We start from the raw sequence: 23,559 nt of genomic DNA, 5'->3' as shown, positions 1-23,559 counted from the left end.
AGTGGGAATGCTACTTCCTTAGCATCGGTGGCGGCTAACTGCCAAGCTAACAGCTGATGAATAGGAGGGCAGGCATTGTTTTGTTAACCTGCTGAGGCTGGTGTTGAATGGGTCTCTAACTACATGGTTGTATATATGTCAGCTCTGATTATGCAAAATATTAGGACAGCAAAATAATATAAGTGTAAAATACCGGGGACACTAATTGCACACACTAATTTCCACAATCCATGCATTACTTGTAAAGCCTTAGGAAATAGAGCCTAGGCCAGTGATTCTCCCCTAATTTAGTCCACATTAGGGCCACCGATTCCCATTCGATGAGATTTTGACTCTCGAACCCAAATCTGAGAATATTTTTATTGTCAGATATGATTTTGTCCAGAATCCCAAGACTGTCTGTATTGTAGGTAGAGAGATAACAGGGAAACTATGATCAAAACAGTCATTCTTCTACATTCTCTTATTTTGTTAACTTCTTGTAAATGAAATAATGCTGAAGTTCAACAATTCATCCATTTGCTGGGGAACCCCCTCAAGGAACCCTGGTGGTCCCCGGATCCCACGTTGAGAACCACTGGCCTAGGCACTCCAAAATAGGTATTTGGCTATTCACTATGAAAATATTCAAAACTGTGCCCAATGCTGCACTGTTTGTAATAGTCAAATAGGCTAGAAGAAAGGCTTTTGAACATATTTTAGAGTGTCTTGGATCTCTTTTTCCTCATGGGAGACCCCTTTTCCCGCAGAGCGCCCAACCCTACTATCTTTAACATCAGAGCTAAGAAGCCTTCCAGCCTTCTTCTTCAGTCTGTTTTTCAAGATCTCAAAATATTTCTTTAACCCCGTTTCCTGGATGAAGGGGAGATGTGGTGAAATCAGTAAGCCGTACAAAAAAGCTTCCAGTCTATTTCATTTTTATTGGAGCTCAGATTAAAACTGTACACAACACTCTTGGCTTCAGTGTCTTAACTAAACGGCTTACTCAGTGATCTAATGTTTTTCTCTCTTCCACTGCCACCTACTGCTCCACACAATGCAACAAGGCATCACAAGACACCTGTTGGATCTGGTTGCCGACTTGGCCCCGACACTCATGTTACAGTCCACAGTGCTGGAGAGCTCCTGCAGGCTGCACGCACATCTATGGATGCTGTTTAAAAAGGTACGGGACGCATGATCATACTGGACTTTTGGCTTTGATCAATTTGGGTATCTCTTTATGGTGGGGGAGTTGATAGGTCACACAGCATTTAGTATATTTGTAGATATAGTTTGGGATTGGGAACTGTTTCTAAATGTTTTCCAGTTTATTCATTCTTGCAGGTCCCTTAATTGTTAGTCTATAATGTTAATTTAGAAAATACCAGATTACCAGTATGATGTGAGTTTTCTTTGACAAAGTGGTTAATACAGGTTGAGGCTGTCTTACCACCGACTCAGTTGCCTGTGAAATGTCCATTTTCTCTCGCTCTCCCTTACTCAGTCACACAAGTAAAATATCCATCTTGGCCGAGGTGTAAGAGGAGAGTTTGATTGAAGGGAACAGCGTCTGTTTGGAAATACAACCATTTGTGTTTAATTATTCAGTTGGTAACGTACTGGCTGCTCCTTATTGTCTGCTTTGCCGCTAATGACAGTTCACTCATATGAGCCAACCTGTCCTGTAGGCCAGTGGTTCTCAACATGGGGTCCGGGGACCACCAGGGGTCCTTGAGAGAGTTCCAGGGGGTCCCCAGCAAATTGATGTATTGTTAAACTTCAGAATTATTCCATGCAAGAAGTTAACACAATTAGAGAATGTAGAAGAATGACTGTTCTGATCATAGTTTCTCTGTTATCTCTCTACCTACAATACAGAAAGTCATGGAATGGAATTCTGGACAAAATCATCTGACAATAAAAATATTCTCAGATTTGGATTCGAGAGACAAAATATCATCAAATGGGGGTCTGCGGCTCTAATGTGGACTAAATTAAGGGTCCTTGATATGAAAAAGATTGAGAATCACTGCTGTAGGCTGCATCTCAGGTACTTTCTCTCCAGCGGTGTTGACTGCATCTTGTTAACTGTAGTGGCATCATCAAACACATGCTGACTTACTGTCAGATAAAGTTAATGCACATTTCCCAGCAAGGGTTCCCCCAAATCATATCCTCTCTCCCATATCTTCCTCCTCTACTCTCACATTGAAGCAAAACCCTTCTGCCTCTCTCCTTAGCTCTTATTTCTCTTATTTCTTCTTCTATTACATGATCATTTAAGGGTCACAAGAGTATTGTGAGGACACCATGTCACTGGCCCTTGCACTCCTTATTACTGGTTGCCTGTAATGTTGGTGATCTAGAACAGTGGTTCTCAACCTGGGTTGTCGGGACCAGCCAGGGGATCACAAGATCATTTTGGGGGGGTCCCGACATGATTTATGGTCTGCCTGAGGAAGAGCGCCAAGCTTGAAACGTGTTGCATCTGAGTAGCTGCTAAACCAAGCCTATATTTCTGTTCATTTATTGCTTTGAAGTGCTTGTATTTTTTAGCACTATTTACAGCAAATAAACCTCTTGTTTTGTGCTTTATACGGCTTCCCACCTTTTCTATTTGGGATAGGAAAAAAAACATATTTCTACTATACAAATTTATTATCATGTGTATTTTTTCAGATTTCTCTCAAATATTTGCTTTTTTTCTTATAAATTCTGAATAGTTTTCAGAGCCTCTAGGCCTCCTCTGATAATTAATCAAATGAAACAACCTGAAAAAGGAAAATCATTCTTTGGTTGATCTGTTTACCACCATATGCAGTCTGTGACAGGTGGGTCGCAAGTAGGAATTTCTTCATCTTAAGGGGTTACAAGCCAAAACGGTTGAGAACCACTGATCTAGAATATGAAACTCATTCTGCTGTTGCACTAAATTGTAAAATCCCGAGTGTTTTCCTGCATGTCCTCTCCAGCTTTGACTGATGCTCAGTGTCTGACATAGACTGCATCTTGTGACTGCAGTGTTTTTATCACACACGCTGAAGTGCTGTGTCCCGAGGGTACAGCATATTGCCTACCAGGGGTCAGTGAGGATTTTCACAGCTCTCTGTGTGATTGAGGGAGGGGGGCGTGTGTTCCTGTTCATGACACACGAGGGGTGGAGGGGGATCTGAAGATTCATCCCTTAATCCTGCTAATCCTATGGGCCAAAGTCTTAAATTGCCCCTGCTCCTTCTCAATGGACTGAGCATTTAGGCCTGCTCACATATAGGGAAACACACATGCACACACACACACACACACACACACACACATACACACACACAGACTTCCAGGCAGGCAGACGCTCCAGTTAGTACTCATCAAGCTTTCTTGCATCGACGCTGAGTGATTCTGGGCCAGGAGCGGCCCCTTGGAGAGCCACCTAGCCAAGAGAGGAGGAGGAGGAAAAAGACACATCGGTGTATTTATAGAAAAATGAGGCCTCACAATACCCTTTTTGGAGAGAGAATTATTAAGGAACGGAGTGGCGCGGGTGCACGCGTCCCAGTTTTCTGATTAACACTGTGCAAGCGGGCCGGCCCTAGGATGAATCAGGGATGAGACGCAGGACTAACTCCTTGACACACTCACAGAGAGACTTCACTCGCTTTTCCTGCACAGTCACCCCGTGCTCATGTGGAGGCTGCTATGGTTTCAGTGTGGAGGACTCTGATGATGGGGCAGTGTTTTGAAATCTTCACCCCTTCAATTTGACTTAGGGTTGTGTTTTTTTTTCTCTGTTGCTGTACTTTTATATTTGAGAGGACAGATATTGGATATTAGCCCGGTAGCAGGCCACCTGCTATTTTGATATTCAAGATGAAGAAGTTCTTGCAGGTCAAAAAAGGCAGATACTCTTTTCGGCAGAGCAAACGGGGCTCTCGGTATCCGCCTAAAGATTTCTGTAAGTCTTTCATCAGCTTCGTCCACTGTGTGAATCCTGCTGTGCCGTGGCTTTGGAGGCTGTGAATCACATCATCACCCTCCTGTTGAACTGTAGGGTTAATGGTAGATTATCTTTAACAAAAGATCTACATTTTTGTAATTCTGTATTTGGCAGTAGTAAGACTCATATCAGGAATGTTTTCGGAAAAATGTAATATGTGGGTTAATTCATTCTCACTTTAATATTCCAGCTTACATTTCAAAGTCCAAAATTTGGCCTTTAAGATATGATGGCCTATATATTTGTCATTTCTCTCTCTTTTACTTGTTATTTAATGCTGTTTTGTATGCAGCTTGCTTACAAAGGCATTCAACAGCAAAGAGCTGCATGTCCTCTGAGTGAAAGAGTTGTTGGAGAAACTTTTCCCCTCAGGCTCATCAAGGTCAAAATCTCTGCGATGCCTTAATTTGATTGGCTCCTTTGGAGTTTGTGAACCAGGTCAGGGACCAGTGAGCGTGTCATGGTTCAGCGCAGAGGGTTACAGAGCCGCACTCGAGAGAACAACTCCAGACAGGAGAGATAGCTGGAGGAAGGAGAGACACTGCGCGAACACCCAGCATTTAATCTCTTTTAAAACATGCAAAGGATTATTTGATCCCAGGGTTTGTTTTTGAAACTGATAGGTTTGACATCGATGCTATTAGCAGGTATGCCAGTGTTTGCGTGTTTGAATGTTAGTGTGTATAAAATATGTGAGTCTTCATCTGTTTTAGCATGCTGTGTCATCGCCTCTCAGGTTTTTGTCCTCCAAACTACCAAAGAAGACCTGAAGATGTTGGATTATGAGACTTCTTCTCTTCACTTTTTTTCCATTCCCAAATCTAACATCCTTTTATCTCCCGCCTCACTCCCTTCCCTCCCCTCCCTCAAGTCCTCAACATGCCGACGTCCAACCAGGGGTGGCCCGAGGAGTTTGGCTTCCAGCTGGGAGGGCACGGACCCAGCTACATCCTGTCCGTGGAGGAGGGGAGCAGCGCCCACCTGGCGGGGCTGCAGCCGGGGGACCAGGTCCTGGAGATCGAGGGCCACAATGTGTCGACGCTCGGCGCGCAGGCCGTCATCGCCATCGCCCAGACCCAGAAGAACATCCCGCCCAGCATCGGAGTGGTGTCGCGCATACAGCAGGTCACCCGCCTCTTGAATCCCATCACACGAATGCATATATAGGTTAATGTGTGTGGAATTATATTTCATAGTGCAGTAACCGTACATGCAGACCAACCACGACCTTGAACACTTTGCTTTGCTTTGCTCTATCAAAAGTCATCACTTGTGGGAGTTTCACTGGTTGTAGGCTATTCTGGCGTCAGGCATCGGAGCAAATTATTTGTTTGTTTAATATTATTTGTTTATGTAGACCCATTTTGTATTTTATCATTTTCTTAATTTCATTTTGCCCAAGTAATTAGATGTCTGGAAAATGTAATCTTGAAATAATGCTTTACTCTAACAAGCTAGCTAGCTAGTGAACACGTCAGCATGTCCAATTTTGGACAGTGTTTAACTAAAAATTCACAATCAGTAATGAATATAATTCATCCTGTGTCAGTAGGAATTGTAGGCTAGGTACCCAAGTCTCTTATTTTTCCAATTATCAGCCAATATTGAACTGGATTTTTGCCCAAATGTGATTGGTTTTTGTGCCGTGACCATTTTGAGCTCATTTGCATAATATACAACTTTTTCAACTTTTGCTCATCGCCTGGTTCGCATCACCGCTTTTCCCGTCACACTGTCTGCACATGATTACTCGCTTCTCGTAGACAATGAATGGGGGCAAACTGTTCACCTCGTGAAATTGCGTCTGGTGTGTAATTGTACGTAAGAGTAAAAACATTCCTTGACATGAGGGATTTTTGTTGTATCTGTGATAACATTTATAGTTACAGTTACAGTTAGTTACAGTCTATCTAGCAGCTTTTATGTATTTATGTATTTCCCCCTGCATTCTAGATGGACATCACACCAGGTCCGGACGGTCGTTTCGGCTTCACCATCGTTGGAGACTGCCCCCTGCTGGTGGAGGACTGCTCGCCTTGCTCTCCGGCTGGCCGGGGGGGCCTGAGGGCCGGGGATTACGTCATGGAGGTGAACGGCATCCCCGTCCGGCAGCACGAGACGGCGGCGGCGCTGATCAAGGCCTCGCAGGGCAGGACGCTCCGTCTGGGCGTGCTGTGCCTCGGCTCCAGGCAGAAGCGCAGCAGCAGCATAGAGGACAGTCAGCTGGGAATAGACGGGATGAGGCTGGACCGCAAACACAAGGCTCTGGAGTTCAACAGGAAGGTGAGCTCAGAGAGTGAGGTGGGGTCGAGGCTGAAGTCAAGATCATCATCTCAGGTTCAAGTTAATTCTAAGACCAGGGGCCAGTTGCAGACACATAAACCTAGTCAGATTTTCTCAGAAATCGCAGTCGCTCCACTAGGTCTCTAAACACTCGCTTTCTTCTAAAAAACTCTTCAGAGTTATTTAGAAGAAAGCGCTCTTTTCAAAGAAAAGGCTTTAGAAAAGGCTCTTTCCAAAAAACAAAAATTTGCCATCTTGTATGAAATAGCTACAGTATTTAAAGTGGATGCAGACAACTTTTCAACTTTCCCCCCCGTTGTCCCCCCCCCCAGCGTTTCCAAGTGGTATTGTGGTAGCTAGCGTTAGCAACATGGCTAACGTTGCTAACGCTAGCAGCCAGAAACAAACAGTTAGATGTTTGTTTCTTTTGTTTCAGAAACAAACATCTATGTTTGTTTCTGGTCCTGGCTTCCTTGTAGCTCCTGGTTCGTTTTCTGGCTGCTAGCGGTAGCGTTAGCAACATGGCTAACGCTGCCAATAGCTACCGGGGAAAACTATCCTATTCCTCTTTTGGTTGCGCAATGGATGACGCACTTCCTTTGTGCCGTAAATTCTCCCGGGAGATCGTACCCGGTGGCAGACAGAATTGCATAGTGAAAGCGAGGCTTATAGGGAACCAATCTAAACGCTGATGGTGTCATTATTCTATAGCCATTACACTGTGCAATCAACATTTACTTCATAATGATAAGTTAAAGCAAAAAAGTTGTCTATAGGGTCTTTAAATTGTGCACTCTGAAGGTTAGGCCGACTTTGTCGCTATGGCATCAAGTCGGCCTAAACTCAAGTCAGTCTTAATATTTATTCAACAGAAAATCTTAATTAGACTAGCCTAACCTGATAATCTAAGACCAGTCTAAGGTTTAGACTAGTCTTGACCAAGTTCATGCAACTGACCCCAGGTCCAGTCGAGTTCGAGTCAAGTCTAGGTCTACAGAGGGTTGAGACCAAGTCAAGACCAAGACCAGAACAAATCGAGTCCTACTCAAGACCAAAATAGACAGTAAAGAGTGTACATGTCTTTCCAAATGTAAAAATAATGCTTAAGGAGTTTCTTAAGGACGAACTAAACTGTAGTAAACATCTAATGTGTAGGATTTTGACTCAATCAATGCTTAGAAGTTTAATGTCCACACAATACCCAGATGTAATCCCTTAAACTGTTTATAGTGCAGAGGAGAAAATATACAAAGGTGGACCAGGTGGAAAACGTTTAGGTAGGTGGGAAAAAGTAGAGCATTCATTAGGCAGAAACCAAGACAAGTCTGAGTCAAAATGGGCCAGAGACCGAGACGAGTCAAAAAAGTGATTGTGAGACCAGACTCATGTAGTTCAGCCCTGAGTGGATTTATCTTGTATCTTTGTATGACAGGTAAAGTTTTGTTAAGGTCACAAAAAATCTGGTTAGCAATGCTGTAAGACTATGAGGGGACTGCATTTGCCCTTTTTTTTATACCTCGGTCTACCAAACTACCCAAACCTCTAACATCATCATCCCATCTCCCGTCAGATTGAGCAGATTCTGGGTGATGATCCAGAGGTGAAGGAGAGACTCTTCGCTGTGCTGAAGCAGTACGCAGCGGAGAAGAAAGTTGATTGGCTGGCTTTAGTCCTGCCAGACGTACTGATCACCGATGAGCAGCGGCAGCTCATCTCCAGCATCAGGTGAGACTCACAGGTGTCTGCTCCCGTCACTTTGGATTGCTTTATGGCACAGTAGTAGAAAGAAGAGAAAAGAGTTGAAAGATGGTTACAAGTTCAGTGGAAAGGTTGGGAAATTCAAAGTTGAAAGACAAGTCAGTGTTTGATTTCTTAACCTCTTCCACCATCATTACCATCGCATGTTGCGCGGCCAAACTTTATTCTAACCCACAGAACTTTCTTTTAAATTTTAGTCAAGATCCAAAGGTTTCCAAAGATACCAAATATGTCATGCAGAAGTAGAGGGAAATGTGTATAATGATGATCTAGATTTTTTCCATTTGATGTGATGGTGCAGCGTCTGAGGTTTGAATATTTCAGTCAGTGTAAGCGTGCTTTATCTTTAATGAAGCATTGGAATGAGCAGATACAGAATATATAGAGTATATATTTATATACAGTACTCTATATATATATAGAGTATGTGACATTGTCGTACTTTATGGAAAAAAAAATGTATGCCTCCGTTGTCCGTACGTCCGTCCCATTCTCGTGAACGCCATATCTCAGGAACACCTTGAGGGAATTTCTTCAAATTTGGCACAAACGTCCACTTGGACTCAAGGATGAACTGATTAGAATTTGGTGGTCAAAGGTCAAAGGTCAAAGTCACTGTGACCTCACAAAAGACGTTTTTGGCCATAACTCAAGAATTCATACGCTAATTCTGACAAAATTTCACACAAATGTCTAATAGGATAAAATGATGAAGTGATGACATTTTATATCCAAAAGTTCAAAGGTCAACTTCACTGTGACATCATAATGTTTTGCTTACCACTGTAGCTGAGAAAATGATCTTGGGTCATTCTACAAAAACGGTGGAAGTGCTGTCACTTACTTTTGCAGACACCAAAATCCTTTAAGTTGACCTAATAATCACATTAATTATATATGTTCAATAAATAAAGATTGTCCTTGCAATGATAAAACAAAGTTCATTGGCGGAGGCATACAGCCGCGGGGCAGTTATTTCTAGTTTTTTCTAACTTTGAAGCTACTTAAGGGGAAATTTAAGGGGAATATCAGGGTGCAAGGGGTAAAGTGAACAGTCCACCCTCAAAAACCATGTGAAACTGAACAAATTGGCCAGGTAATGACCACAGAAATGCTTTATCTTTCTACTTCTTTGGCTTAAGTATGTTCCTGGGACATAATGGTCATAAGAGTGAGTGTTATGTGCTGTTACTCAATAGCTAAAGCCCCTAGTTTTGTCTCCCTATTTGTTAGTTTTGTCCCTCAGTATTGTATCCAACACATCCCCAGTCCTCGTTTTCAAGTCCCAGTGAAAAGTAACATAATCTGCAGGGATTAATTCATAATGACCATGTAAACAGGCTTTTCCTTTTGCTCATTCTGCTGGAGGACGGATTAGAGGGGGTCTTGCTTAGTGTCAACCATTATGAAGCTATACACTCAGTGGTTTAGGTGGGTCCCATCTGCCAGCCAGCGTAAATCCACTGTGACCCTCCAAGTCGCTTAAAATGTCATTGGAGTCAGTGAAGCTGCAGGGTCTCAGAGTCTAAACGGACATGGAAGCGCTCGAGTTTAGTGTTTTTTTTAGCGGTAAATGAGGGAGTAAATGAGGCTTGGCAACGTGTAGCGCAGTCACAGCATGGAGGAGTCTGTGATGTTGATCCACAGTAAGCTTGGTGGAGATAAAGACAGTTTTAGTTTAGTATTCTCTTCATCCTACCAATGCTTTTGGGCATGCAGTCCCATTTTTCCTGGGCCCGAGAGGTTTAGTCCAAGACTCTGAAAGGTTTTTTGAGGGTGTGTTACATTTGCTGTGAAATGGAATAACTCACTTTAGATATCTAAAAGTGAAAGAGCATTCAGACAGGCAGAATTATCTGGGCGTCTCTGTGCCAAAACCACCAGCCAGCCGGCTCTCCTCTGAAGTCTTTTTTATCCCCCAGACAGTTTGTCCACAGATTGCAGTCGGTGCACAAAGAAGAGTGAAGAGTTATCTGTCACTTTCGATGGTGCCGCTTTAAAGTACGTAGATGCAGCATTTGTAAATCATAATCTGGGGTGTGTGTGTGTGTGTGTGTGTGTGTGTGTGTGTAGGGGAGGGGGGGGGGGGGGTCTCTGATGCTGCCCAACAGGAGGCTTTGCAAATGACGAGCCTGCGAGAGCCAATCAGAGCTTTTATTCCCTGACTGCATTGGACTGCATGATACTAAATCACACTTTTTAACTCTTTGTAGTGGTATAGATATACTCTAACTAATGTTTCCCATGAGTTTGAGGCCAGGCAGTTTCATTATCCTCTACCTACCTGCATTGAGGTGCAGCACAAGTGGATTTTTCTGTCTGAAGCTGCTCATGAATAATTCAAAAGGTGTCGACTGAGCGCGCTCCCTCGTAGGGTTGGTGTTATGAGAGGAGATGCTCCTATTTGCACAAGCACCAATAATAGCATTATAAATGCCATCTCTCTATTGTCTTCTATCCCTCTCTCTCTCTCTCTCCCTCTCTCTCTCTCCCCCTCTCTCTCTCTCTCTCTCTCTCTCCTCTCTCTCTCCTCTCTCTCTCTCCCCCTCTCTCTCTCTCTCTCTCTCTCTCTCTCTCTCTCTCCCTCTCTCTCTCTCCCCCCCCTCTCTCTCTCTCTCTCTCTCCCTCTCTCCCCCTTCTCTCCCTCTCTCTTTCTCTCTCTCAGAGGGTTTCAGTGTTTAGCTCTGATGGATTTTCTTCTCATTATTCTCTGCTCTGAGCTCTGGCTGTTCCCCGCTCTCTGTGCGGTGGCCGTTTTCCCCTGACATTTGCTGAAGGCAGCTTCCTGAATGCACCACGCTCTTTTTCCCCTCATCTTCATCACCTTAGGGATAGCAGCACTGTAGCAGCAGGCACGCACAACACTACCTGGTACCTAGATGCTGCAACTTCTACCTAGGTTTGCTTTATTTGTGAACTATGACAGACTGCTAAAACGATGAGTTGTTTGGGGTGAGTATATTATTCAATTCAGCTCCACTTAGTTTCATTTCAAGTGTGTTTTGTATAAACTGAGGTTCCCAGATATGGTTATTTATTTATGGAGGTTTTTATTCGTTTTTGTCATGTTGTTTATAGTTCTGGCACCTGCACTGGTTTTACTGCAAAGTGACAGTTATAGATGTAATTATGCAGGTACAGTGGGAGGAGAATGAGCTTTGTAATTCAATATGATTTAATGCATGAGCTGCTGGCTGACACATTAACAAATTATCGTCTTGCACCACACTTTGTATGTGTGTGTGTGTGTGTGTGAGTGTGCACGCGTGTGTGTGTGTGTGTATTGTGTGTATATGTGTGTGAATGAGTGAGTGTGTGAGTGAGTGTGTGAGTGTTTGAATCACAGTAGGGTAGGGATAAATATACACAAGTAATATCTATTATTTTTTAGATCTTTATTTTCATTTTTGTCTAGCCTGTGATATTTGTGGCATCAGACCATGAAATTCTCCTGACATGCATTGTATATAATTTCTATTAAAAGGTTGTAAATTATGTTTCAATGGTGTGTGTGTGTGTGTGTATGTGTGTGTGTGTGCGTTTGTGTATGTGCAGTACGACAAATCTTGCACAAAATGTTGCTGCTAATGTTTGATGTTTTTGTTTTTTTGTCTCCCAGCTCCACTCTCAACCTCTCCGGTTGACCATTTAGAGCTTTGAATCAATAATTAATCAATTCAAGCGATTCAGCATTACTGATAATTTGTTCATTCAGTTTGTCTCATTACGACCTCACCCCTCACAGCAACCACTTGTAAAACAGTTAACAACATAAATGCCTGTCTTTACTATAAGAGACAGAACTCATCAGGATGAGTGATGCACCTCTTTTAGGCTGTAATCTCTTGGTGTGTGTGTGTGTGTGTGTGTGTGTGTGTGTGTGTATTGTTTGGCATCATGTGGAATTCTAGATTATATAAATATTCCTTTTAAACTTTATCCGCCCATATTATACCTAATCTGTGTGTGTCTGTTCTGAAAGTAGCAGCCGACCCTTGCTGACCTCTCCTCTGTTCTGCCTGATGTTTTGCTCATGGCTTTGTTTTGTGGAATAGCAAGAGAAGGCAGTTCTGATTTTAATAACTATTCATCAAACATCAAACTAACATCTTCATCTTCAAACATTTACAGTCAGTTATGGCTCTACCTTGTAAACTAAACCATTTTCTATCAGTGTCTTTTGCTATTTATTGCTGACAGTCATAAGTAATGGTGGATTAGAAAATATAAGAGTGATAAAAGTTGATAAAGCTCGTATTTGATCTGGACTGCAGGAGTCATGTGGGCAGTTTGAACACATGGTTTCTGAGGGTGGACTGTTCACTTAACCCCTTGCACCCTGATTTTCCCCTTAGATTTCCCCTTAAGTAGCTTCAAAATTAGAAAAAAACATTTTTTTTTTTTTACAGTAAATTAGTTCCTGGAGCTTGTCAGCACTACACAAGATCAGAAATGACAGAGGCCCTCAAGTACCTTGCAAATTATTTTACAAAGGCAGCCCCTAATTTTATCATTAGAGATCAATGGATTCTGGTAATTTATTCCACTCCACATTAGCAATACTGGCTTAAGTGCTGTATCTGTGTACCTCACCACAGATACAGCACTTAAGCCAGTATTGCTAATGTGGAGTGGAATAAATTACCAGAATCCATTGATCTTTAATGATAAAATTAGGGTCTGGTTTATGTAACCTGTTGGCTTCTTGCATGTCTTTATTAATTATAAAAGATGCATTTAGGTGAAATATACAATACTATATGAGTACAAATAATGATTTGACTTGAACGCGCTCTTGTGCTTGACACCTGTCATCTCCTTACTCAGGCTGAAAACAACAAGGACCATCATGGAAAATCCAGTACTGTCAGAAGTAAATATTATATGTTGAATATGGACATAAACAAGATTTTGTATTATGACTTCTACTTATTATTAACATATTCAAATTAGGTTTTATTTCATAAAAAATGCATCAATTTGCATATCAGCTTACCGTAAACTGTTCTCAGTGGATAAAGTCAGAGTGCATTTTCTTGCTTCATTCAGATGAATAACTAAATACTTAGTAGCTGTAAACAAATAGGTATAGTAAATAGCTGTTTTTGTTAAAAGCAGCATGTCAAACTTTGTGGCAATATCTAGTTGAGTTGAAAAAAATGGTTGTTATTTTAGTTTTATTGGTTAATTTTGTGCTTAATGGAGCAGGTACTTGAGGTACAAAATATTGTAATATCTCAAAAATTGACCAATCCAGCCAAAATCACCATTTTCACCTCTGGTGCTTTGTCTTAAATTCGACATACAAATTACAAAACAGCAACAAAAAAAAAAAAAAGCAGGCAAGCATAACTTCTGAATCATATTCATTAACGTACAGTTATTGAGAGCTCAGCCTTGCAGCAGCATCATCAGTAAGCCTCAGCAGCATAGTACATCTTGTGTAGGGACTAAACTACACAGTGGTGTCGACAAATCCACTTCATCATGTTATTAAAGTGGCATGGATATACAGATATATGTGTGTGTGTGTATATGTATGTATACATTACAATTAAAGTATACATTTTTGCCTGAACCTGGATTTTTGTACTTTTACATATCAAAAGCATAATTACATTTTTCTCAACTTGCTTGAAATCCTGACACACTCCACAGACAGTTGTTTCTTATTCTTTATTTCTTATGTGGATCCCCTTTATCACCAAGCTGATCATGATCACACAGCGATCAGTCACATGCTGAATCACACTAACAGATCTATATCTCTGCACAGTGGATGATGAATGATGAATGTCTGACCTTGTTTCACCACAGACAGTTTGTAAACATCTGCTTTTGACAAATCCTGGACACCAACCAGCAACCCAGTGGCCCTAATAACAGATTTGAAATCATATAATTATCCCTTAATTCCACTGGCTTTATCCTTAAATCTGTGGCCTACCACTCAGGCAGCTGTGCTTAACTCTCTGTTAGCGTAAAACAAAAAAACGAGCTAATAAATAATTAAGAGGACTCTCCCCAGCCCAAACTGCTTTATTTTTTGATCACACATACTGTCACCACACCTCACACAGCATCAAACTCACAGATTAGCCTGAATTACAGCCACATCTGGACACTAGAAGTGAAATGAGGTCTTCTCTATATAGTTTTCTGCATGTCATTCCTCCCTTTTGAGAAATCCATCCCTTCCTCCCTGCCTGCCTCCTCCTCCTCCCCTCCCCCCACCACCACTTCCAGATAATTATAGATCTCCATTCTTTATAAACGAGGTCAAATCAGAGCAGAACTCATTTAGTTTCAAAGAGGCGGCGTCGAAAAACTTTTTGTGATGAGGCGGCTGTTTCAACAGATGGCTGCGTTGTGTTTTGTGAGGGACGAGCGTCAGTCTGTCTTGGAAGGAACGTGACGCCGATAGCAGCAGCAGGTGTGCAGGCAGGCAAACACACACACACACACACACACGCACGTGCACACACACATGCACGTGCACAGATAACGTGCACAGATACATATCAATATCAGCAGGTACACATTAGCGCTGTGGTATGAATAGATCACAAATACCAGAGAAGCTACAGATAGAAAACAGAGAGCGGCTGTGTGGGCTGCTACACCCACATGACTAAAGTACATTTATTTTTATCTAAGGAGTCTGCCTATTGAAGCCGGCGGTAGGCTATATGCTCAGGAAAGTCTGTCCCAAGCTTCCATGAAATGTCTGTAAACCTGATGAAGAGGATGAAGCAGGCTGGGAATATTTGGCCTATATCTGTAACTGAAGAGTTTTGTTCCAAAATGAGATTTCTGCCATTTTAAAAAGTGGCACCTACGCCGTTATAATGACTGTTAGCACAAAATTAAAACAAATGATCATATTTTTTAAGAGGATGGTAGGTAACTTAAGTCCTTGTTGTGACAACAATTTTACAGTCTATATGCTCTATATTTTTGAAATATAGAATGATAAACTTCAGATAATGTTTTTGTGTTTTTCCAAAATGAATGAAACATTTTGAAAGTGAACTTTTAGGCATCTCCTGTGTCTGAATACCTGCACCTGTAATAGTAGTAGATTATATGCTTGAATGCAAGTACAATATACTGTATCTGCTTTTATTATAGAAACACAGCAAGAGTTAAATCAAGTTTGTGTCAAATGCAGTCCATCATCTATGGAGAGAGCATCAGATTAAATAATCTCTAACCTATCAGCAGTATTTACATTACATGAAGAGACTGGTTTCAACAGGATTTATCCACATTTAAAAAAAACAACAACAACAACTATCATTGCAAAAAAAAAAAAAAAGACAAATCATGATATTTTTGGTCACTGCTTTTTAGAATTCATTTTTTCTTCAGTTTTCTACTAGCAATTGAAGGATCCAAAGTATGTCTAGTATCACTTTTTAGAGAACAGTATGTGACTTCAGTTCTTGTTTCGATTATGCCCAAAAAAAACATTAATTTTATGCCCAAAAAAATAATAATTTTTGCCTTTATTAGACAGTTATAAGTGGAGAGAGAGAGGTGGAACACGCATTCGACCACTGACCCACCAGGACGCCCAGTCACAAAATATTAACACTTTTTACAGACCGGATCCTCTATATCTTAGCGACACTGAACGGTGAACTTCCAGTATATATGCAGTGTTTTGAAAATCAACTCTTCATACAGACGACCAGCTCAGTGTTATTAACAGAATCTGTGAATTTTTGCTTCTGTAATCTGTAAACTAGGAGGAGAGGAGGAGGCTGGAGACGCTCTATATTTATCTGAATATTCTGTAAGAAAATGCTTGAACAATGCCAGCTAATGAGACGAACACAGCGGACAGGACTCATATCTGCTTTTCTCTCTCCCTCTCCCCCCTCTCTCTCTCTCCGTCTCTGTACAATAACTGTGTCCTAATTGCTTTATTTAGCTGTCAAAGTTGTTTTCACGCGCCATAATTAGCTCCTGTTGGACAAGTACAACGTTGTCGCTGTTGTCTCTCCCTTCTCCCTTTCACCCCCTTTTTGTTGCTAATTACTTGACCGGTGCTGTTTTTTCACAGAATGCTCCACGGTGCAAAAAACCACGCTGTCTGTTTATGGCTGATTCATCTGATCGGCCAGTCAGAACAGGCCGGTGTAGGTGTTGTTTTTGGAGATCTGAGTTTAGGCGACACGCTCAATTTGATTTTAAAGCCGTTGTGATTCGACGAGCGTGTAACCAGCAGTTAACTGACTTCTGACTCGGTTGATGTGTTAAAACTGAGATTTTGGGGGTTTTGTTTGTTTCTCATCAAACAATACAATCTGTGTTTTCCACATGTCCCTCGGGTCTTGCTGTGATAATACGTGATGGTGAGACACGCTACATGCTGTGTGTGTGTGTGTGTGTGTGTGTGTTTCTACTCTTATGAGGACCCATAAGTATGTTTCTATCCTCACAAATCTCCTCCTCCTTGCTCCTTACTTCTTTATGAGGTTAGTGCAGGAGTTAGGACTTGGGGTTTTGGGGTAAGGTTAGAATTAGGATTAGGTTTATGTTAGGGTTAGGGTTAAAGGAAAAATACTCTTGCTAGATATTATCGATTTGTGATGTTCAGTTCATTGCAGGAGTGATTATGTAATGAAATGTTGGACCCACTTTCCCTCAACCTGCCTCGTCTACTTCCACTTCAGTCAGTGATTTCCTAATCCTTCCCAGAATGACTTTCTCCCCTTACTCGAAACCCAACAACTCTTGTGGCTGCATTGCATTCTGGTCTCTCTCCTGCTCCTGTGGGTGGAGAAATTGGTCTCTCTCCTCTTCTACGATGGATTTCTCCCTGTATGATTGTTGAGCGTCTCTCGGTGCAAAATGGCGGCTCTAGAAAGAAGCCCTCGCTCTTTGATTCTGAGGGACTGACACCAAAACCTGACATTTACCGCTGATGTTTTAGATAACTGACAGTTTTTTTCTGCTATTAAACTCCATTGTAGCTGCTGGAAATATCTGGTCGTGACATGATGTTGTCAGCATATTGCCAGTTATCCGCAAAGAAGAAAAACACACCACAAAATGGCCCCAGAAATGCAGCTTAGGGGTGTAGTAGTGAGGGTTCAGGTTGGTGTTACGGTGTTTTCAGATTACAGGCTACAAAGCAACAGGAATTCATTCATTTTCAGTGGAAAAACATAAAATGTAGCAGCATTTTTGCATTTTTTTAGCAGTTTTTTAGCAGCACTTTATATTTAAAATATAAATGGGATCAAAACAAAGCTCTGACAGTATGACATCATTAGTTGTTGCACCCAATGTGATGATGTCATGAACCGTCAGTGACCACCTGGAAAAAAACACGTGTCTGCTCCACTGGTGACAGTGTAGCTCGGTACGTCAGACTGCTTTGTAGCTTTTGTAGCAGGTAATCTAAAACGCATTAGAGGTTAGAGAATGAATCCCCCTCACAAGTATAGTAATACAAACGTGTGTGTAGGTGTATGTGTGTGTGCGTATACTGTATGTGTGTGTGCGGGTGTGTGGGTGTCTTGTTCTCTTGGCAGCAGCTCTGATCAGTTGAATGAGATGTTGTTGTTGTGTTGTCAGCTGAGTCCTCGCTCGTGGAGGACGACCCATTATGTTTTATTCTCACAGTCACAAACAGCCAGCACTCCCTCTGAACAGATGGAGCAGCATGTACAGGAACACAAGCGCCACCCCGTTTGACTTACCACTGCGCTGCAAAATAACGTCTAAATACACTCGTTTGGCACTTTTGGTCGGAAAGGGAGAATGGAAATTGGAGAAATACATGTGAAAGTACATACGGAAAAACACAAAGAAATATAAAGGTGGCAAAAATGGTTCTTCGGAGTGACTGATTGATTGATTGATTTTATTTGATAGATTTTAAAACATACATAAGTTTGAAACACAGCCATACACATGATGATGACCATAGAAGAACCATTTCTGGATCCATAAAGAACCTTTCAGACCAAGGTTCTTTAAAGAAGCATTTCTGCTCTCCTTTGCTTAGAAACCTGCATTGTGTTTTTGTTTATCTGCTCTTGTGTAGCCTCATTTGCAATTGCACAATATATACTATGGAGGGGTTTGGTTATTTTCCACATTTATGCCATCACCCACCATCCAATAACTAACAATTAAGAACCTTTTAATATCCCAAAGAACCATATATGATTCTTGAAAGGTTCTTTGTGGAACCTTCTGTAGCATCGCTCCGAAGAACCATTTTCAGTTCCAGTTTGCATCTTTATTTTTCTGTGTGTATAAAATTCCAATAACAGAAATGTCTTGTTTTTAAAGTATTCACCACCTTTAGCCACCTGGGCTAATTTGTCTCACTGGCAAAACTTTGTTCAGCCTTTCATACCAAATATTATTCATATTATTCATCTTAAGTTATAGTCAGATGTTTTTGAATATATTTTGTTGTCAAACAGAGAGGATGCACTTATTATAAGCTTTACAGAGTCAATGTGAAGAGCCAGTTTACAGTCTTAGTGTGAAGAAACTGGTTGTTGATCATGTTATCACTGCTGTCTTTTTGACACACAAATCCAATTACAGCTTTTTAATGTCTTGAGATGAAGCTGATGAAAAGATACTGGAGTCTGTATTCTCTACCATTTCACTGAGAAGGGACAATCTCACTTACTGATTACATTATACAGACTGAGCGCTGTCTTTGATTAGATTACATATGTTGTTTGTCTTTTACTTCATATGTTTCTGATGGAGGATTTCATCTGTTACGCATCTCAGATTCACCAGAGCTGAAAAAACTGAAATGGTAGTATTGAGTTTTTTATCAAAATGGGAAAATGGGTAAAGTGTTCGGTGAACAAGATGACGACAGCTCTTCTCTACACTCATGGAGTGTGACACGGAGGTGAAGTGGGGACAGGAATATGTGTGTGTGTAGGAGAGAAAGAGTGAGATAGTGTGAGAGAGAGAGAGCGAGAGAGAGAGAGAAATCCCATGCTCGCTCACTCCCACACCTTTGCTGTTGCTGTATTCTGGCTCTGGTACCTCACGCTGCAGCAGTGAGACTCCACACTACAGAGCAGCGAGTGACGCCAAGATTTTCCTCCCTGTCTCTCCTCAGAGGAATAATATTCTTTCCTTCTTTCTTCCCATTCAACTTCTCCTCCTTTCTCCTCTCTAAGGACAGCTGTCTTCTGCGGGGATAACACCTCTCTACCTGTCCGTCAAAAGCCGTTTTTTTTGTGTGTGTGTGTCTTCAGGAGGAAAGCCTGTTGAACTGAATTAGCTCAGACTTGGATTGTATTGATCGGGTTGATTGTCACTTCTTATCTCGCCTCAATCTGGAGGTTTGGACTTCCACCGGACTGCCAGACCCAAGCTTTTCGGTTATGGACTGTATGATTTTAAGATGGATTGAGGGGGATCTGTGACGTAGATCCATCCTGTTTCTCACTCTTTGGTCTTCAGACAGACCAAAAAAAAACAACTAACATTCCCCCCTTTTATTTTCCCTCACATGCTCGTTCTCCTTCTCCTTCTCCCGCCATGTTCGCCAGGATCTTCATCCCCAAGAAGCACCGGCAGCGCTTCGACGAGGCCGTCTCCCAGAACCTGATCAACCGGATCTGCCGCAGCAAGAGCATCAGCGAGCCGCAGGGTCGGATCCGCCGCAGTCGGAGCGAGGATCACCCCGAGCGGCACCACGGCTCCAAGCGGGCCAGCTCCGTGCCCCGGGACGGAGGGGAGCCCGGGGGGAGGGGCGAGGGCGAGAGGGACCGGGGATTCAGGAAGTCCGTCTCTGGACATCCTGCCGCCGGACCCAATCAGAGGTCAGTACATGTTTGTTTTTTTTTGTTATGATATGACGCCAACTTTCTTTTGCACCCATTTGAGTCTCTTTGGTTATGTTGAAAGTATTGTTTACTACAGGAATTCAACTCAAAGCAGCATCTGCAGTCAAGGATTCATGTTTTTATTCTGATGTTCTACAGGCAAGATGCTCTGAGCGAGAATTGAAAATGCTAACCAGTAGACAGTGTGTGTTTTCAGATAGAGCCCGCATCTCTTTCTCCTCGTCTTCCTCTCTCTTTCCTATTTCCCTGTTCTTTTCCTCTTCTGATTCCTCCATCCTCACGCTCATGTTTTCCTCTGACTCTAACTAATAAAGCTCAGAGTCACAAATACAGAACCGGCTGCTTAGAAAATCCCAAATGTGTGTATATCAGAAACATTTTCTGCCCCATACAAGTTAGAAAATGTTGGGATTTATTTGCCATGTTGAAAAATAATTCTGTTTTTGGCTTCTCCCTGACACTGAAACTGCCATCTGTTTGTGTGTAGATCACCATCTATTCATCATCTATTTAATCCTGCAGTGTTGTAGAGCCTCGACTCTATTCTCCACCCACTAACACAGTGATTACATGCTTGTCCAATTAATAATGCCACAATGGACTTGGTGCAGGATTAAAGGGGGGGGGGGATACACACTCCCACACTCCCACTACAAGCTAACAAACTAATCCAAAGCTCTGTCTTCATACATGGGACTGTCACTGCCTAGTCCATTGTCTTTAGCACCTAGCCCACACACACACACACACACACACACACACACACCTCTGCTCCAGTCCGGCTTTTACACACCGTCCGCCCTCCATCCCCCAGCTGCTTACCCCTGTTATCCTTTCTGAATGCATCTGAATATGTCAAGTGTAATCATATAATCATATTGGCAGGTCATGTAACGACAGGAGGCAGCTGATTGTATTAAAGGAGAGATTTACCTCGCGGCTGTAAGTGGCACAATCACAATAAGGAGCCGCACCGCGCTGCATGCTGATAACTTGCCTGAACTGATCAAACCCCTCAAGAGTATTGTGTAACATTGATGTGTTTCCACAGTAACTAAAAAATAGATCTATAGAGCGACAGAGCGAGAGATAGATCTTCTGACATGCATGACAAATATGCATCAAAATGAGAGAGCCATTTGATAAATGTGACACGAAAGTAATAATAATAATAATGATAATAAACTTTATTTATATAGTACTTATCAAAACGCAGTATGTGCTTTACAAAACAGAGAGAAAAATAAGTACATAAAAAAGACATAACAATGAAATAAAAGACATAACAATAGTTATCAGTTGATTAAAGACCTTTGTTTACAAAATAGTTACATTGCAAGTGATACAGTTAGTTGTATTTTTGAATTTTTTAAGCAATGATCATCAAGTCAAATCACTTTCAAAAATGGATGTGTAGCATTTTGGAATGAAACCCTTCCTACTGTTTAAAGTGGTGTTATAGTGGAAAGTGGTGTTTATTTGACAGCTGCAGTGATAAAGGCAAATAGGATGGAAGTGAGCCATCCAATTATTTTTGAGTCTGTGTGTGCGATACTGAGCAGTTTGTTATTAGTTAGCATTGTCCCGGGGCCTGATGGGCTGGCAAATTCGCAAAATCGTCTATCAGATACAGAAAGTTAATCAGTATGGATCAGCAATCGTCTTTTTAGGCGAGTATTTGAGCGAGGAGTGGAGTTGCTACACAATGTGCCAGTTGTTGATGTCTCAGCGGACTTAATTAAGACTCGACTTCCTCTCGGGTTGTTAAATAATAGTTCTGGGCTCGATGACTTGCGAAATACAGGAGAAGTACGGAGCTGTGATTCATGTTCAGGCTGATACGGGGATGGAAGGCGGCAGCAGCCTTGAGGAGGGAGAGCTGCTTTTTCATCCTGACAGCCTGACAGTCGCAGCCACTCTCTCCCTCGACGCTCGCCTTCTCAAGTGCGCTCGCTAAACACCAAGGCTGAGGCTGCGCTGCTCTTTGTGGCTCTACAGCGCTACGCCCAACCCACACCCCCACCAGCACCCACCACCCACCACCCACCCCCACCCATCTGCATTTAGCTCCTCTTACATAACAGCCGGTAACTGTATAGCTATCAGAGAAGAGATTTATCTGCTTTCTCGTCCCTTTGTCTTTTTCTTTTTCTTCTGTGCACTCGTGTTTACATATCGCGGCGGTGTTGCCTTGAGTCGTTTCCGTGGCAACGCGCCGCGGATAGATGGCACGGGTCCTCCGTCTCATCTTTGATGTAGTGGGAAGGTTTCACTGTGTCTTCCTCCAATGAGAACGAGGTGTCACTGTCACTAAATGTCAATGGTGCCTGAGCTTTTTTGTTTTCTTATTTCGGCCTAAAACTGGTGGAATAAAACACAAGGAATAAAACACAAGTTCATGAGTGTTAATGTGGAGAGGTGTGGGATTAAAGATACACTAGGCAAGATTTTTATCGGCCTAAATCACAAAGTGGGGCTGCAATACAGAACGGCATCCCATCCCCACTCATTGAGACACTGTAGATTCACCCTGTTTGCCCAAATTTAAGTGTGATGACCCAAAACTTAAGAGCAAAATCCAAAATTGTCTCCTAAACAGCAGCAGAGAAAGCTGGACTCACCAACATTAGATCTTTTCCCTCTATCTTTCCTTTGGTATAAAGCAGGGGTTCTCAACATGGGGTGTGGGGACCACCGGGGATCCTTGAAGGGGTTCCAGGGGTCCCCAGCAAACTGACAAATTGTTAAACTTCACCATTATTTCATTTACAAGAAATTTAGACAATTAGAGAATGTAGAAGAATGACTGTTTTGATCATAGTTTCACTGTTATCTCTCTACCTACAATATAGATAGTCGGGATTCTGGACAAAGTCATATCTGTCAATAAATATATTCTCAGATTTGGGTTTGAGAGACAAAATCTCATCAAATGGGGGTCCTTGGCTCTAATGTGGATTAAAGCAGGCGTCCTTGATATGAAAAAGTTTGAGAATGACTGGTATAAAGCATCACAGACCGGCTGGTTGGTAAACATGAGTGTGCTGTCTGCACTTTACTGACGTCATCTTCTGCACGTTCAAATGTTTCAAACAGTTGGCTCTCGCTGCCATCTGGAGACTCCAACGCTGTGAAGTTGTCTGGTGCAGCTTTAATGACAGCAACAACACAGAGAGAGTGAGAGTCTTTACTGGAAAGAGACAGCAGTAATCATAAAGTGGAATTGAAATACTTTTTTTACCGAATTTACCGTCAAATCTCTCCTGTTTACACACCATCTCAGCTCCCAGACAAAACAAATTCACTAAAAATACTTAAAGTCACGAGGAATCGGCATTTCGATGGTGTCTTGCTTTCATAATTCTACATATTTCCTTTTGAAACGGGATGTTGGGGCGGGTTATAATGTGGGAAAGAACTGTTAAAGTGTTAAAAAGTCTGTGATACTGTTATTCTTATTGGTTGTAAATTGCATGCATGCCTACTGGTGCGCCATGAAGTAACCACTAAAAATAAAACTTTTTCCAGGAAGAAGTAATGGGATTTAATATAAAAATACAAGAAAATATAAAATTTAATTGATTTTTTTGGCATTTATTGTGCAGTATGATATGGAGAATTAGCCAATAAAGTGAAAAAAGTAATTTCTCATTTCACTGTGACTTCAAGACTTCCAAGAACGACTCCCATGGCTCCGTCTGT

General features: G+C 41.9%; 1 protein-coding gene across 1 annotated transcript in view; it reads left to right on the top strand.

Moving 5' to 3' along the window:
* The first annotated feature begins 4,849 nt into the window (after window positions 1-4,849).
* LOC139657792 (delphilin-like) overlaps window positions 4,850-23,559 on the top strand; it is a 43,409-nt gene continuing 24,699 nt past the window's right edge. The window contains exons 1-4 of the mRNA XM_071535732.1: window positions 4,850-5,095; window positions 5,924-6,253; window positions 7,824-7,978; window positions 19,561-19,833. Of these exons, the coding sequence (XP_071391833.1) occupies window positions 4,850-5,095; window positions 5,924-6,253; window positions 7,824-7,978; window positions 19,561-19,833 (1,004 nt within the window). The remainder of the gene's footprint in view (window positions 5,096-5,923; window positions 6,254-7,823; window positions 7,979-19,560; window positions 19,834-23,559) is intronic.

Source organism: Centroberyx affinis, unplaced genomic scaffold (genome assembly GCF_046629955.1).
Source record: "Centroberyx affinis isolate AG114_WGS23_722 - 3 ecotype Tasmania unplaced genomic scaffold, CSIRO-AGI_Caff_v1 ptg002757l_1, whole genome shotgun sequence".
NCBI lineage: Eukaryota > Metazoa > Chordata > Actinopteri > Beryciformes > Berycidae > Centroberyx > Centroberyx affinis.
Note: the sequence above shows the minus strand (reverse complement) of the source record. Positions and strands in the feature narration are given on the sequence as shown.